Raw genomic sequence first — 17,433 nt, 5'->3', positions numbered from 1 at the left:
AAAGGAAGCTGATTAATCGATAACATAGACCTGAATGTTTTCAATCCGAAAAAATTGTACGTTATAGCACTTTTACTTTAATGCTTCATTGTGTGGCATTCTGTTGTGCATACAACAGCCTTATAAGAAATACATTCTTAGAAAACACCTTCCTTTGTATTTATTACGCTTTTTACAAAATTGGCTATTGACATTTCTTTTAACTACTGTTTAAAGGGGTGGAATCACACAAAAGAGAAAAAATGTGTTTCTGAAAGCCACAATAGATATACATGATGTTAGTGCATTATTATACCTGTAACACAGAAATGCAGAGGGAGCAAGAGGTCAGAGGTTCCCAAATTCAATGTGAGAAACATTTTATTTGAAAGATTTTGTCAAACGTAAAAGTGTAACTGAAACACTGTATTCTAGGTGATCTGAGCCAAATCAATCAATATATGAGATTTTTTAGCACTTCAGAACAGTAAGGTAATGTCTGTGCACAACAGTCAATATCAATCAAGCAATAAATCAGCAATACGAAATCACATCATATATTCCAAAATATATGCATCATTCTTAAACTCCTAGCAAGAGTAAGACCAGCAGACAGATCTACAGAGACTGAGCGAGACAAAGACATGTTAGAGACACAGATAGCCAGACAGACGGACAGACAGACACACAACTAAGCAGTAAGAAAGAATGGAATCAGCCAAAAAGAGCGAGTAAAGAGGTCGAGCTGATCACACACACTGCCACTCTCGCGCTGGAACTGTCCCGACAATCGTCCCAACAACCATCGGAGTCCCAAAGATGAACGGACACTATTTCACTTCCTATTTCCTTCATCCTCTCATCCCCTTAACTCTCTCTCTCAGTCCCTCGTTAATTCTGGGACAGTTCTGTCCATCCTGTTCCGAACACAAGCCTGTAGGGAACAGAGAGTAGAGTCAGGCTGCCATCGGATACAGAAAAGATCAGATCAGTCCGATCTGCCTGAAGAGCCAGGAGTCGAGAGAAATTACCCAAACCTCACCACAATCCCTGCCCCCTTCACACAGCTTCAAGATATTTCCATGTTGCCATGGTACCTGTGTCTCAGTTTTTACAGACAGACAAGCACACAGACAGACAGGTCAGTACACAGACAGACAGGAATGTTGGTACATAAACAGAGACAGAGGGGCAGCGCTGCACATGGCAGCGAGACAACAGGACATTGAGGGAGCGAGGAAGGAAAGATCTGACGGCTGGAAAATGAAGAGTTAATTCTGCCTCAAAACACAGAGACATAAGATATTCCCAACACTAATCAGAACAAGGCTAAGTGGCAAGAGGGGTCATTCTGTGTATCATTTCTGTAGGTTCTCCTGAACCTGCTTTATGAAGCCAAGAATAGCAGGTTAGCCACAATGCTAACAGAAAGAGGTGGAAAGGTGAACAGTCAGATTCTCTGTTTGCTTTGTCTTTTTTTTTTTTTTTTACCAATATCTGTAATAAGCAAACCACAGTCCACAATATGATGACTGTGCATTTACATACCATGATCTAACATAAAAGTGGTTACCACTCCAACCCTATGGCAGACATCCCTAGTCAGCACACACCTAAGCCTTAAATAAAGCTCTCTCTGGGTGCTGTGATGTTACATTTCTTCCGTACTGTCCATCCCTGCGTCTTCTCACATTTCTTCCACAGGTAAGAGCACTGAGCTAATTCTAGCTGCACCAGCGTTCTCGATGCCGAAACACAGAGAGACAGCGAGAAAGAGAGAGAAGGAGAGGAGTGGGGCGAGCAGGGTCCGGGCTGAGACTTACTCAGGCGTTTGCACACAGCCATGCAGTATTCCTCTGAGTCGAAGTTGTTGCGGTTGCCGGCACAGCCTCCGTAGATGAAGCGCACGCACTTCCTCTGCTGCATATCGAAGTGCCAGCGCGGCATGGAGGCACGGCAGGGGCCCGTTTCCGCCTCCAGGGAACACACAGCTAACACAGGGAGCGCAGTTAGAGCCTCCAGCCATCAGGGGGCGGCACTCAAAAAAAAAAAAACCTGCCCTGTACACTGTTTAGCTCTACGTCACTGGATACGAACATGTTAATGACAAACACGTGTTCATAAACTTAAACTTTGACTGACATTAAACAAACACACACACAGATAGTAACACCTACCTTTGACTTCCTGTAGAGTTTTGTCAGCATCAGGTTTTTCTATAGCGGCGGTCTTCTTCTTCTTCCCATCTCGCTCCTCACTGTCCCGATCCTCATCCTCATCCTCATACACGTAGTGATACTCCTCCCCATCCTCCTCCTCCTCCTCCTCTTCCTCACCCTCATATTCTGCCTCCTCTGCTGCATCATCCTTCTGGGTGGGCTGTTCCACAACTGGCTCACTACAGGGGGAGGGATCAAATATGAAACATTTTATAAGCAATAGGAGGAAAAAAAACAAACATGAAAGAAATGAGACAGAGAGAGGAAACGAAACTAAAGGGAGAGACTGAGGTCTCCTTCAGCTGGCTTCAGTACCAATCATGTGCAGTGTCTTATCTCTACCCCTCACCTGGGCCCATTATTAGACACAGCTGCAACCCTTGTATACAATAATGCAAAACGGTAGTGTTGTGTCAGACGTCCTCAGAGCAGCACAAATAAAGATTGTTTGTTGCTTGGGTGCATCCCAACAGCATACTAGTTACTAATTCTAACTAGTAATTGAGTTTGTATAATGAAAATGAAGTATACTCAAAGATCACCCTACATAATGTGAACCAGTTTTTTTTTTTTATGTGTGTTAATGGACACTATTATCCCTAACAGCAAAAAAGAAGGGGAGGAGCTACTCAAGATCAATGTTAGAAAAAGACTGCAGAAAACTAGAACTGCCTTGTTGCAATTGGGATACTAACGACATACACAATGAGTAACCCTTTATTATCATCATATACAAAAAGAGAAAAAATAATTAATTAAAAAAAAAAAAAAAAAAAAAAAAAAAATAGGTTAGTATGTTAACATTTTATGTCCTTGTATGTACTTAGCACAATTGGGATGCAGCCACTTACTTTTCTTGTACCTGAACTCTGAGTAATCTGATTTCTGTTTGACCTGGATGATGGATTAGCCCGTTCTGTACCTGGCTGCCTGCTTTCTGACCTCTGCTTGTCCTGTCTATGATTTTGGAAAAACCCTTAAAAAAGTCTCTCTGCACAGGCTTTACATTAGAGAGAAGAAGAGGAAAAATAAACAAAAATAAACACTGGTATGAGACTGCATCTAATCATAGCTTTTAAATATATCTATGTTTATATATATGCTATAAAAAAAACCTATAAAAAAATACATAATTAAACATAACTTAAAATGTAACAGTTATTAAGCAGGAACTCATCAATTGGTCTGGCATAGTACAGTCACATGACCTACAAATCTATCCTCAACATGTGTCATTTACGACTGCGGTTACATTCTGTAAAATAAGCTGTAAACCAAACCTCAGATGATATCAATCCTTTACAAATTCACATACGTAAATATATTTTTTTCCTAAAATACACAAGAGCTAAATGAGGAATTTAGCTTATTTTGATTAATAATGGCACTGAAACCTCGGCTCGTTCAGTCTGTGGTTAACCTCAGACGAATCCAGAAGACAAGGTTGGGGGGCTTCTGCAGCTTTAGGTAGGTCATTGTGCAGCACAGCCTATAGCTGCTCTTATTCAAACTAAATTTATTTATTACTAAAATAGATTATAATTTTGGTTATCATCAGTTGTTTTGGGAGGTAAGGGGCAGTGTGTAAATCAAGTAGCTAGTCCCATTCCTGTAATTTATAACAATATTTCTTATCCTGTGTGAAAGAGTTATGAATTCTACAGGCATCCTTAGTACAATAACAAAAATTACCCCACCTAATAAAACTGATCTCTTCTGAATATGGCTTTGGTGTACATCTTCAAATATCCCTACGCCAACATGTTATCATACTGTGTATAAAAACAACACTACGAATGAAATTTCAGCTCATAATGCATAGGGCTGCAATACAGGAGAAAGAGGAGAGGAAGAGGAAGAGTGGAGGACAGACAGACAGGGTGGTGGGTGGTGTTGGGGTGGCAATATGATTTATGAAACTGAATACAGCAGCTGTAGAGGTCATCCGTATGGCACTGCAATTCATCTTTTCTCACACCCCCTACCTACTGCCCCCAAACAGACCCACCTCATTACCACACACATGCTAACACATCCACACTTTCACAAACAGTTTTTCTGATTTGAACAGTCCTGCAGTTACCTCTCCTCTACAGCCTCGTCCTCCTCATCTTCGTCCAGCTCATCCACCTCTTCCTCCTCATCATCTTCATCGTCCTCCTCCTCCTGAGAGGCAGGCACGGCAGGTGGGGCAGGCTCCTCGGGGCGGGTGGAGGGGCAGCAGACGTATTCTGTACCGTGGAACTTATCAATACCGCAAGGCAGCAGCATCCCGTAACTGTGCAGCACCATGCTGCCCTTAGAGCAGGCCTGAGACACAAAACACAAAATATATATAAATAAATAGCTTCTGCATTTTTCTATATAGTATGTTTCTATATTTTATCTATATGCTTCATATTTATTTTATATATATATATATATATATATATATATATATATATATATATCATTAATAGGACACAGACAGCGCCATTTATAGATTAGGCTACACTAATCCAAAATTCAAGATATCCACAACATGTGCCAATGTTATGTACAGACAACCTAATCTCTCCATTCTGATCAGCTGCACCCTGTTTCAGCTTTTAACCCCAAATCCTCTCATGTTTTTAGGAATGTGGGTTTTGCAGAGTGCTCTGCCTGGTTGGTTAGAATCCTTCCAGCTTTCAGGAAGTTTACAAGTTTACAGGAAGTTTAGCTTTTTTTCCCTCCAAATGCCCTCATGTTTTAGGGTGTTTGTACTTTTGCAGTGTGCCCTGCTAAACAAGTAAATAAGCCCCCAGTGGTAAACAATGTTGCAAGCTATGGCAAATAAACAGCCATCTGGCTAGTTGTTTTAACAGATAAGATACTTTGTCATAATGGGGATAATGTCACAATTGATAAATAGCAGTCACATACTTTTTTCAATGGTAAAAAACTGCTAATCAAAAAATTATCCCTAAAACACCTATATATATATATATATACAGTGCTTAGCAGAAATTCTGAATGAAGGAATTCAGTGTATAAGAAGTATATAGTCTGTTTATCCTCCTGAATTACTAAAGACCTAATGAGAACACATTTCAACACAGATTAAATACAGATTTAAAATGACTGTATACTGTAAATCTGCTTTAATCTCAGCAGATCAAACAACTTCAAAAGTGAAGATGAAAAACAGCACTAAGAACTCCACTCTCCACAAATTACTGTTCAAACACTACTCAACTACTCATGTTGCATAACATGTCTAGGAAAACATGAATAACACCATCAGTCTGAAATAATACTGGGTAGTGGGGTGTTTTATGGTGGGTGTGTCGCCCAGTCTGGACAAACCCAGACAATCATCAAATCCAGTTGAAATCCCCAGATTTAGCAATAAAAGGCAATAACAAAACAGATCCTAACCAGCAAACGTACTACACAAAGAAACACAGCAACGCACTGTGTGTGTAGTATGTGTGTATAGTGTGTATGTATGTACCTCCTTGGCGACTCCATGCCACTGCTGGTGGCTGACGCACAGGTCCATTCTCTCCTTATGGAAGAACTTGCACTTTTCCGGCACCAGCAGCACATCACTCACAAACTCCCCCACTGTAGAACACACACACACACATACACACCACAGTCAGCAGTCAAAACACATCATGAAGAAAAAAGACAGAAGAAACAGGTTTGATCTAAAAAGTAGTGTACTACACAAGTCAGGAAATGCCAGTATTACATGTCTTTAATAGAACATTATTTACATTTATTTATATGCAGACAGGCCTTTCAGAACACAAAACCTTTATTTGGACTATAATTGTATTGCATAATATAATTGTCATTTTAAGATTCATAATTCGTGGAGCTGGTGTAGTTTAAACGCCATCAGGTGACAACACAGTACAGCCCAATACCATCACTAACATGAGGAGGTGGAGTGGTGGACAGATGGAGTGGTGGATAGATTAAGTGGTGGAGAGGTGGAGTGATGAAATAGGAGAGACTGAAAGGAGTGGTGGAGAGATTGAATGGAGCAGAGATGGAAAGGAGTGGTGGAGTGATGAAATAGGAGAGACCAAAAGGAGTGGTGGAGAGATAAAGTGAAGGAAAGATGGAAAGGAGTGGAGTGATGAAATAGGAGAGACCGAAAGGAGTGGTGGAGAGATAACGTGCAGCAGAGATGGAGTGGAGCAGAAATGGAAAAAAGAGTGGTGAAGTGATGAAATAGGAGAGACCGAAAAGAGTGGTGGAGAGATAAAGTGGAGGAGAGATGGAAAGGAGTGGTGGAGTGATGAAATAAGAGAGACCGAAAGGAGTGGTGGAGAGATGGAGTGGTGGAGAGATGGAAAAAATAAGTGGTGGAGAGATGAAACAGAAGAGACAGAAAGGAGTGGTGGAGAGATAAAGTGGAGGAGAGACCGAAAGGATTGGTGGAGAGATGGAGTGGTGGAGAGATGGAGTGGTGGAGAGATGGAAAAAATAAGTTGTGGAGAGATGAAATAGAAGAGACAGAAAGGAGTGGTGGAGAGATGGAGTGGTGGAGAAATGTATAGGAGTGGTGGAGAGATGGAGACATGTACTCCAGTTCACCGGGGGAGAAAATTGTGAGCATTCAGAAACTGCAATTACAGCTCACCACTAAACACAGAGAAGAAAGAAAGAGAGAGAGCGTGCACGAGAGACAGAGAGAGAGAGGGGCGAGAGAGGTAGAGAGGCAGTGTTTTGGAAAATGAGAAGGTTGGATGAAAGGAAGAGGCTGAAAATAGCAGAGGACACAGCTGTTCTTCAGCCCACTGCCCCCCCCAACACACACTCACTCTCATGCTCACACACACACTAAGCTATCTGTCAGTCTCCTGCATTGAATGTGGATGTGATTTCTGCCAGAGTCGCTGATCTGGACACATGAACAATACCTACATATGCCTGTCTGAAACTTACACACTTACTAATATTCCTATGATTCCTGGGGAGGGACAACATATCGTTTTTAGCGATACATTATCGATACATGACATCAAAACAAAATAATGGGGTAAATCTATGGCTGAAGAATAAAAAATTGTCAAAATGCTAGTCAGCTGAACATCCCCCATCACTAGTAATGCCACAACACAAAGAGAGTTAAGACTAGCACATGCCTCCTCCAATACATGTGAAGTCAGCCACTGTCCCTTTTGTAAGAGCTGCTGATGCAGCATTACCAAGTAGCATCACAGCACGCTCGGAGGAAAGCGCAGCAACTCGGTTCCGATACTGATTGGCGTCACCTTAGGAGTGATGAGGGGAAGAGCACCATCTACCCACCCAGAAAGAACAAGGCCAATTGTGCTCTCTCAGTGCTCCAGCAGCTGATGACCGGGATTCAAACCAACGATCTCCAACATAGTGAATGTGCATATCCCACTAGACCACTCAGTGCCCAGAATGCTCTTTTTTAACCAGATTACCACCTGTGTAATTATATGAGGTAATCTTTACCACATGGCCAGCCGTTAAGGGGCGATTCTGTTTGGATGAGGGTGGCTCTAGACCAGAGGAGGATACCGGAACAGGATAATAGCAACACACAGGTCTGCAGTGGTTCAGGCTTACCCGGTTCTAACCTGGCTGCACTGGGCTGAGGTACAGCAGTGATAACTGAACTGTACCGTTCTAGTGTGTAGAGTAGGTCAGTGGAGCTGTTTAGTGTTATAATGTTGGACCCAATCCGTCAGGTTTCGGGAAAGCAGAGCTTTAGGCTGGAGTGTGTTAAACGCAAGATTCTGGAAAACCTCTCTCTCTGACCCTGGTTCAGTGCAGCAGCGAGGCAGTGCAGATTAGCCGCAGTGGGGCGATGATAAATGGACGAGCCGAGGAGAACAGCTCTCTCCCTCTCTCTCTCTCTCTCTGTGGCTAACTGGACACTAGGAGCACCACTTAGACAGCGACAGCAACAAAGCGTTACCAGAGTGGCCGAGAGAGGGGGGATAGAGAAAGAGAGCGAGCAAGAGCAAAGCGACAGACAGAGAGAGAGGGAGAAAGGGATAAACAAAGAGAAAGAGGGCGAGTGAGAAAAACAGGAGGAGAACAAAGAACTGGAGGTTCTGCCAACCAGCTGACTCACTCTCTACAGCAGCACCTCGCTCGCCCGTCTCCTCATTACTCTACTCTATTGTGTAACATCTATTTATGGTGAATTTTACAGCTATGCAAAACATACGCTTTCTCCTACAATTAGTGATTGAAACTGGCATCTAATGCTGGAGGAGTATCTGTTATTGACACAGTTATTGGAGATTAAGAACATTCTGTAGGTTAACAAAACCATGCACTGTAATCAGCCAAAATATCAGATGAGAAAGGTGCCAGGCCCCAAAACCAATGGAGGTTCCGACCAATGTAGGTGATCTCAGTACGGATCTACTGAACTCTGGTCTGGTTCATTTGCAGTGTTTAAACACCACTATACGGTTCAGACTTTCAGACAAATTAAAGGATGTTTATTCAGGTTATCTTAATCCATTAAACAACAGAAGAAGAAAAAGAAGTGGTGTAGTGCAGTTGTATCACGCAGAGCCATGGAGAAAAACAAATTATGCTGGCGATTCATTTATCTTCTGTAATTGAAATAAAAGCATTCTAAGAGGACTTGTATGCTATGTATACTGCTGAGGAAGGCACCTGCACTCGAAAGGAAGTCGGATTTTAGCAGGTAACTGAAGGCAGGACTGACAGCCAATCAGTGTGAAGTAGGGCTTCAACGATTATTCAATATAATCGACTACAAATTTTATTGTTGACTAATTGTTCATTTGTAACAGTACCGCATTACACAAAGTGCTGGGGACAGAGGAAACTTGGTCTTTGTCTTCAAATGTGCCCAAACACAACAAATTACATATTTATTCACTAAATATCAGTACTCTCCACATGTGGACATTTAAATGCCTTTTAAATCTCATGTTTAGCTGTTTTTCTACTGTTTTTAGAGATGGAGGACATGGCAGAAATAATAGTTGACTAATCGACTAATCGACAAAATTATCATAAGATCAGTCGACTACCAAAATAATCATTAGTTGCAGCCCTAGTGTGAAGGATAAGAAGACGTACATAGTTCATGATGAGACTAAACAAAAAACTAAACAAAGGACCAGAGGCTTTAATCCCCTTTATTTAATCATTACATCCATAATAATAATAATCTGTATTCTTATACTCCTCCTCTCAGAACAGTAATGTATACTACGGACTGACGACCATAAGTCAAATAGTAAATTCTCAACAAAGAGCAGAGATTTCCAATAAGATAATGGCACAGGCGGCACCCACGTGTTCTGTGATGATGGTAGATGGAGCGGCAGGAGCTTAGAGAAAACAGTGACAGGCTGGATATTACATGACCAATGGTGGACAGAGAGAAAGAGACAGAGAGGGGATTAGTAAAGTAAAGGATTAGTGTAATTTAATGTGTATTTATTTACTAACTCATTTTTATAATTCTGTTAAATTCAGCACTGTACTCGGAATGTTCCACTGTGTGCTTGGGTACAGGTTTCTGATCTAACTGTACAGTGAGCGTACAGCACTGATCTAACTGATATTCCCTTAAACTCATCCCGACACTTTCAGAGCCCATCACCTAATTTCAGTTCCCTGAGATGCCCTCGGGCCTGCAGACCAAGAACTGCCCTGCATACTCTATTGAACTCTGTCGATGGGGTGTCTCTATACTGCATAGGAAACAAAATGTCCAGATCAGGTTATTTTATCAACCGAGCCAATCCAATCAGAGTGTCCTTAAGCTCTGCATCAGCCGATACTGATCTGATCTTTGCATTTTTATAAATATTCCAGCCCCACAGTTGATAAGATGAACCCTAGATTAACAGTTTACATAACCATACATTGTGTGTGCGTGTACACACACTGTACTGATACCCATTTTTTATTGATCTACTGTATCAGCATTAGCTTCCGCTCAGTTATGGGGTGGACAATTGTTTCTTCTATAAAATTAGAAGAAACAATTAAAATCTGAATCAGAGCTCTGCAGTTCAGGCAAACACTTCAATTCTTCAAACACAGTCTAGAGTCACCGCTTAATAAAACCTGGGCCCACAGTACTGTCTGTACCATCTTTTCATCATCTGAAAATCATCATCTGAAAAATCTGATGACCCTAGATTACTGAGAAACGCATTACTGTGTGTGATTAGATGATCTGTCACACACACACACACACACACACACACACACACACACGCACACGCACACGCACACGCACAAAAAAAAAAAAGAAACTCATTTAGAGTGTGTTTAGAAAACGATGCCCAGAGGCACACTCTTCACCAATCTGTCAATCAAATGGCCATGGCATCAGGTGGCAGGAGCCAACAGCTGCAAAGTCAGCTACACACTCACACACCAACAAAAAGTCTGCCATTTCGCGAAGCCCCCCACTGTCAGCCCATTTCACAGTCCAGCGCCGGCGCTAATGGCTTTTTCAGCCGCAAAGAACCACGACTCAATCAACCAGTGCCAGGGAGAGGGACAGGCAGGGTAGCCGACAGAAGAGAGTGCCAGCTCTGCTGTCAGAAGGAGATAATGTTATTTTACTGTAAGAATAAACCCAAAATAAACCCAAACAGAACTGATGTATACATAGTCTGTACCTGACCGTCTCACACATCGATCAGTACTGTGATCTGCAGAACCTACTGCAGGTTGCTTCACACAGTGCCACCAATTTATAACACTCAATTAATACATTCTAGGATTCAGATCTGCTAATAGGAATCTACAATAATAAAAATGTGTGTCCACTCACTGTCCACAGGATCCTGTTCTCAGTCCAGTAAAGAAACTGAGGTGTTTAAAAACTGCAGCAGCCATGCTGTGTCTGACCCACTCATGCCAGTACAACACACACTAACATACCACCACCACCACCATTAGGAGTGGGAATCTCTAGGCACCTTATGATTGGATTTGATCATGATCCTACATAATTCAAGAGGTCTGTGATACGATTTTTAGATGATCATTGATGCATCTTAACGCATAATTTTCTTCTATACAGGATTTCTACAGGATGACAACTTGGTACTTTTAAAGTAAAGTATCTGTAAATCCATAATAAATTAACTTCCAATCTTTATACATTGAATCAAATGACAGGAATAATAAATATTGGATAATAAAATATGCTGCATACCAGACAGAACTACAGTCTGTGATTATAGGACTACAAAGTGTCCTATATGATTCGTGTACCTCACAACAAGGATAATGGGTGTAGGAACAAGGAGGTGGACATAATGTTACGGCCAATTCATGTAAGTGTGTGTATATTACTGTGCGATGAGGTCAGGTAGTGAATAGAAGTGTGTGTGTATATAACACTAAGAGTGAAGAACTATTAGGGCGAAGGCAGAGAGAGTGTATTATCTCTGACGGCTGATAAAGATCACATGACCGCGTTGCCACAGTCCATTACTGACTGAACTACCCGAGAGAGCTGGGTGGGAGGTGGTGGTCAAACTCACTGTGGCTCTATGACAAGCAATAAACTGGACCCAAACACACACACACACACACACACACACACACACACACACACAAGGATGATGTGTCAGGGAGGGGAATAAGATGTGTTTTATTGCCGTACTCTTCACTGAGCTGTAACAGTGTTGTACCCCGGTGCCGTCCGATAGCTCGGTTCCGCTATATCAGCAGCCGAGAGCCCGAGCTCAGATAATCACAGCTGACTCCAATATCACCCCGACCCATCAGCACCGGGACAGCCTGCGGCCACACTGAATCACCACCACAGCTCCACTGCTCCCAAACACACACCACCACCCAACACAGATCCTCTCTTTTACTCAACGTCCTGTCCAAACTAGGGATGCACTAATGTTTATGTTGGTAGTGGACCAATCTGGCGATTATTTTCGATTAGTTGATTAGTCAACAATTATTTCTGCCATGCACTCCATCTTGTTGTGAGTACGGTTCATGTTTCTAGCTTTCTCTAGAAACGCTTCAAAACGATAAAAATGCAGAACTTTGGATTTAAATGATCTGCAAATGCCCAGAACATTGTCTTTTAAAAGTGGAAAGGGCTGATATTTAGTTAGGAAACGTGTGATCTGTTATGTTTGGGCACTTTTAGAGAAGCAGGCCATGGTCAGTGCAAACTGTGTGAGTAAGCCCAATACTTCTCCCATTGTGTTTCTGTCCCCAATACGTTGTGGAATGTTATGATTTTATCAACTAATCATTGCAGCCCAGCACACAACAGGAGTTACTGCTTCTAAAACATTAAAAGAAGAAGAAGAAAACCCCACATTTACCACCCAATTACACTGAGCTATCAACATCACAATCAATTCTCAGGTGCTTTAATTTCAGTGTTTTACCTTTAAAAAAAAGGGTTAATGAACAACAGCAGTAAGGGTCCAGTGGTGGGATAAAGAGATCACCAGCTAAACATTTAGACCAATGTCTCATGTTCAAACCAAGGACACAAACTAAAGATGTGGGCGTGGCCAAATAGGACGCTCTTTTTACACTGAGCTGGAATGTATTCTCAGTCATAAGCCCAGTTACAGACACTAGAACGCCTTAATATCACCTATGATGCTGGAGAAGACGAAACTGAAACTTCACGTGAAGCAAAAACTGTTCAGACCAATGTTAGATACAGATCACATTAAAAAGATGAAGCCTAAAACAAACACTAGATTTGGTCAGGGAAAAAAAAGAAAAAAAAGAAAAAAAAAATCAGATTTGTGCCATTTTCACCTGCTGTGTAATTACTAGAAATCACACATTTAAAGTGCGTTTCGAATGTTTTTACAGCTCAGGAACAAAGTCTATAACCTGTAATCTAAAGAAACTCCTGTACTGAACTGGATAATTTGTTTGAATTTAATTGAATTAAATTAATCATCTCACCCAGGCACTTGTATGGGACCACGGTGTGGGCATGTCCCTTGCACTGTTTCTTCTCCTTTTTGCACCAGTTCTCGATCTTGATTGGTTGGTTGGCTTCCACCACATTTGTGATTTGCAGTTCAGGGTACATCTAATAAAAAAAGAAGTGAGCGAGAGAGACAGACATGTTAGCAAAATAAGTCCTTAGTGGTCTGTATTGTAATCTTTCAGTCCAGTCCACTCCGACCCGAGATAGCACAGAAATAAAACAGTGCAATAAAAAGTCATCTAAACACAGAGGACCAGCGAGGGTTCCCTTCTTCCACGCTGCTGTGAAACATAACAATAATAACTGTACTATAACAAAGGCTATATTTTTTAATAAGAGTGGACAAGTGGGACAGAGGAAAAACAGTGTGTATAAAAATATGTATAACTTTCAGAGAGACTAGACACCCCGGTATGACTTTAAAACTATAAAACTAATAAAAGTAAATAGAAAGGAATTAATTTTTAAGTAATGTGGCAAGCATCATTTGGTCCTTTTCCAGCACACAATAAAAACATCAGCAAGTATCTTTTTGAAATATTGGTGATATTGGCTGATGTCAAAGATATAAAAAAAAAAATAAAAAAAAAAAGATGAGCAATTATCAATCGATATCGATATAATTCTAATATCTTCATGCATCGTGTCATTTTTTAGTGATGAGTCACAAATTTATCTTGGCTGGAGATGACAAACAAATCTGTGTGTGGAGGCACTGTGGTCAGTTCCAAGATCAGTGATATGTTGTCACAAGTCACAGGTGTTCAACACTCATGACACTCATGACACTCGTGACTCGTGAGACTATTTGAGCAGCACGGAATGGATTATCACAGGACACCCTTAGGAACCTCTATAACTCCATGCAGAGATGTCCGCCATGTTGCGTTACACATGTGTTCTGCTCTATTTCTCTATGTGTTGCTCAATTAACATTACTCAGATCAGTCTCAATGTTTAAATATTTCCTTCTGAATAGCACTACAATTCCACACCTCCTTCTGGGCGCAGCAATTTCTTTGATGTTATGTTTAAATATAGAAATAGAAGAAGACAAAAGGGTGGAGTTTGTGTGACGGGCAGTAGAGTTATGGGCATGCTTGATGGGGCACGGCCATAACTTCACACTAAATCTGAAGTTTAGTTCCCACAGCAGGTCTAAACATCTCCTCACCTGGTGGAAACACTCAGCAGCCTTCTGCTCTAGAACAAAAATACACAACCAGCAGCTTATAGCAGCAGCAGGAATTCTGGGTCATTCTGTGCTCCAACAGTCTGACGCATGACAGTATTCTGGGTAATATTGTAAAAAAAAAAAAAAAAAAAAAATTGATCACAATATTTAAAGACCTTTTAATAATTCATTTCATTGATGATGAAATATTTGATGTGATATACTGAAAAAGACAAAATGCATCTTATACACTGCTATTCTAATACTCTCATAGTGAGTATAATTAATTATATATTTAAAATGTTCTGCCTTTTACCAGTTGAATAAAGCTGATTACACTCCCTGTAGTGAAGTGTGTTGGTCAGTCCTCTGAAAATGCTCTTAAAAAGGTATATCACAATTATATTTATTACATTATTATGATACAATAAAATATTCTCATATGCCAACCTAACTCAAAGAGCATATTCTGTAAAGGTAATCAGAACAACAAAACAATTTAAGAATATTAAGAATATTATCAGTGCTTAAAAAACATTGACCCAACTGTAGATTGAATACAGAGAGTGGAATTAGTTGTTTTAATTGCATGATGTGCAGCAAAAACTAAATAATCACTGTATTATGCATGAAAGAGTATGATTTTTCTACATTTTTCACTGCTGATACATAAATATTGCACAGTGTCAAATATGCCTTTAAAATATTATTATACCATATTATTGCCCAGCTCTATGTATAAAGGGAGTTTCTGGGTTCATTAAACCAATAAGTGAAGAATCCTCTACACTAAACAGAATATTTTTTTCTTTTTTCTTTTTTCTTTCAGAAAAGGATCCTGTAACCCTTTAAAGTTATTTTGAAGTCAGGCTGAGGCCACTAAGCGGCTCTGTACCACTTTGTTCCATGTGGGTCTGTTTTTGGTCAAGCACAATTAGAGTGTCAGCTTTGTAGTGGGTCTCACCTCCTGACAGTACTGCAGAACTCCCTCCTTGGTCTCTATGCAGGTCTTGGCTCCGGAAGGGTCCGGCTCCCAGCGGCCTGTCTGGATGTTCACATGCATGTTCAGCTTTCCACAAAACATGGCCACCTGAGGCTCAGCCACTGCGAAGCCTGTCCCGGCATTAGCTGCTAATGCCTGCAGAGATAAAGAGAGAGAGAGAGAGAGAGAGAGAACAGGTGAATACAGATAATGTCTCACTCACAACAGATCACTTTTATACAGACCTAGCAGCCCCTGATCCAGAACAAACGCACACACTACTGGACTGCTGGCAGTACTCTGCTTAACAGAACTGCAGAACAAGTCAGAATAAGTTCAGAATCAATCCAATCCCAACACCTGTGTGATCACACGCCAGAGACACAGACTGAGGAACCAGTGTAATAACCCCGTCCCCTCATTGTAGGGGAACAGTTAAAAGTAAATCACACTTTTCTGTGTGTGTGTGTGTGTGTGTGTGTGTGTGTGATGTTGTCATGCCTCTGGACCCTTGCCAAATTTGCCATGTAATACACCCCTGCTGTACAGAAAAAATCCAGACAGAGTAAAATGGCCACCAGCCTGTGTAAGCATTATTTTTCGCTAATGGGAGGAGTTAATGATTCAGCTCAGAGTCAGATCAGTGATTCGGATCAGCGATTTAGATCAGCAGCAGTGCTGGAATGCCACCCTAAATACTCTACATAAATCCTGCTGATCAGCAATGTTACCCTCCTAGATATATATAGATCATCATTATCATCATCATCAGTAGTAGTTTTCTTAAAATTCTTTGCTGTACGAACTTACGGTCAATGTTCCGAAAACCACCGACCACTCTTGTGGGAGTTACATGGATGGAACATGGGTAAGTGGGTTCCAGGTGGGTATGGGCTCTGAATGAGGGAGATGTACTCAATTCCAACAGCACACTTTAATATCACATGGGTCACTTCTAGACCCCATCCGTTTATTACGCAATCAACATAAACTTACCATAACAATAATGTTTAAAAGAATAATAATGCAAAATAAAAATAATGTAATGTAGCAACAAAAAAAATCTACCAGAAAACCAAAATACAGAATATTAATAAATATACATAATAAACTGCTTACAGTACAGAATACTGATATCACCTAGATGCATATATTAAATTAGAGTATTACACATAGTGTGTTACACTATACTGTCTTCACCTCTAATTTCGAGTTTTGTGTAATGGGGTGGTTTGTAACTGAATTAACGATCAACTCTGGGAACTGTAGTTTACCAACAGAGAAAGAGGAATTCAGAGGCTTCCTCTGTTATTCTCTGAAAATCAACCACTCAGAGCAAAGATCTGCCCACATCTCTCTGGACAGGAGGTTTGTCCGTCCTCCGTCAGTCCTGTTCCTGCTCTGTTCTTCCTGCAGATCGGACACATCTGTTTACAGGTCCGACTCTTCCGCTCTGCCTGGAACAGGAAGTGGCGCCGCCCAGTGCTTCATTACTGATCTCTGGCGGTTCTGAGTGTGAGGACCGTTCAGGAGGTGGACCCGATTCGAACCGGCCAGGGCGCACTGACACTGCTTATCAGATAATCAGACAGTAATTACTGGAAAGATAACGAGCTCAGGATTCCACTCTCAGTGCAGAGGGAGAAAAACAACCCGAGACGAGGTCAGAACCGGGCCAGACCTTGGGACTCGGATCACAATCCACAGGCCTCAACTCCCTCACACCATGTGAGAGTCAGACGTTAGTCAGAGAGAAACAGAACCCTCCTCAGCACAGACTGATGCCAAACTTTGTTCATCCCTGATCTTCAAGTGAACATAGATAAAACAAACTGTACATTACTCCACATTGTATGAACAAAAGTATTGGGATGCCTGCTCAGTTCTATTAGGATATTACAGAGTGTATCCTGCTTTTTGTTAGAGTAACTGTCTCTAGGTCTGGAGAAGACTTTATATTGTATTAAGATTAAGATTGTATTAAGCCATTAGAACATTAGTGAGGTTAGGATGTTGGGTTAGGATCACCACTCTACTTCATCCCAAACTCATCCTATCCATACGTTTTAAACAGAGCTGCATCATTCCAGAAAATACAGTTCCACTGCTCCACAGCTCAACACTA

The 17,433-nt window shown here is 41.2% G+C and overlaps 1 protein-coding gene across 4 annotated transcripts in view; it reads right to left on the bottom strand.

The window, feature by feature from the left end:
- The window catches only part of aplp2 (amyloid beta (A4) precursor-like protein 2), a 55,349-nt gene that overhangs the window by 14,755 nt on the left and 23,161 nt on the right, over nucleotides 1-17,433 (bottom strand). For 3 of the 4 annotated variants that reach the window (XM_007259544.4, XM_007259542.4, XM_007259543.4), the window contains exons 2-7: nucleotides 15,291-15,464; nucleotides 13,125-13,254; nucleotides 5,674-5,786; nucleotides 4,282-4,508; nucleotides 2,157-2,377; nucleotides 1,803-1,970 (exon numbers count right to left, since the gene is read on the bottom strand). In XM_007259544.4, the coding sequence (XP_007259606.2) occupies nucleotides 1,803-1,970; nucleotides 2,157-2,377; nucleotides 4,282-4,508; nucleotides 5,674-5,786; nucleotides 13,125-13,254; nucleotides 15,291-15,464 (1,033 nt within the window). The remainder of the gene's footprint in view (nucleotides 1-1,802; nucleotides 1,971-2,156; nucleotides 2,378-4,281; nucleotides 4,509-5,673; nucleotides 5,787-13,124; nucleotides 13,255-15,290; nucleotides 15,465-17,433) is intronic. The other variant, XM_007259545.4, reaches the window with a different exon arrangement.

The sequence above is a fragment of the Astyanax mexicanus genome, chromosome 9, assembly GCF_023375975.1.
Source record: "Astyanax mexicanus isolate ESR-SI-001 chromosome 9, AstMex3_surface, whole genome shotgun sequence".
Classification (NCBI taxonomy): Eukaryota; Metazoa; Chordata; class Actinopteri; order Characiformes; family Acestrorhamphidae; genus Astyanax; species Astyanax mexicanus.
This window is presented reverse-complemented; position numbering and strand designations above follow the sequence as displayed.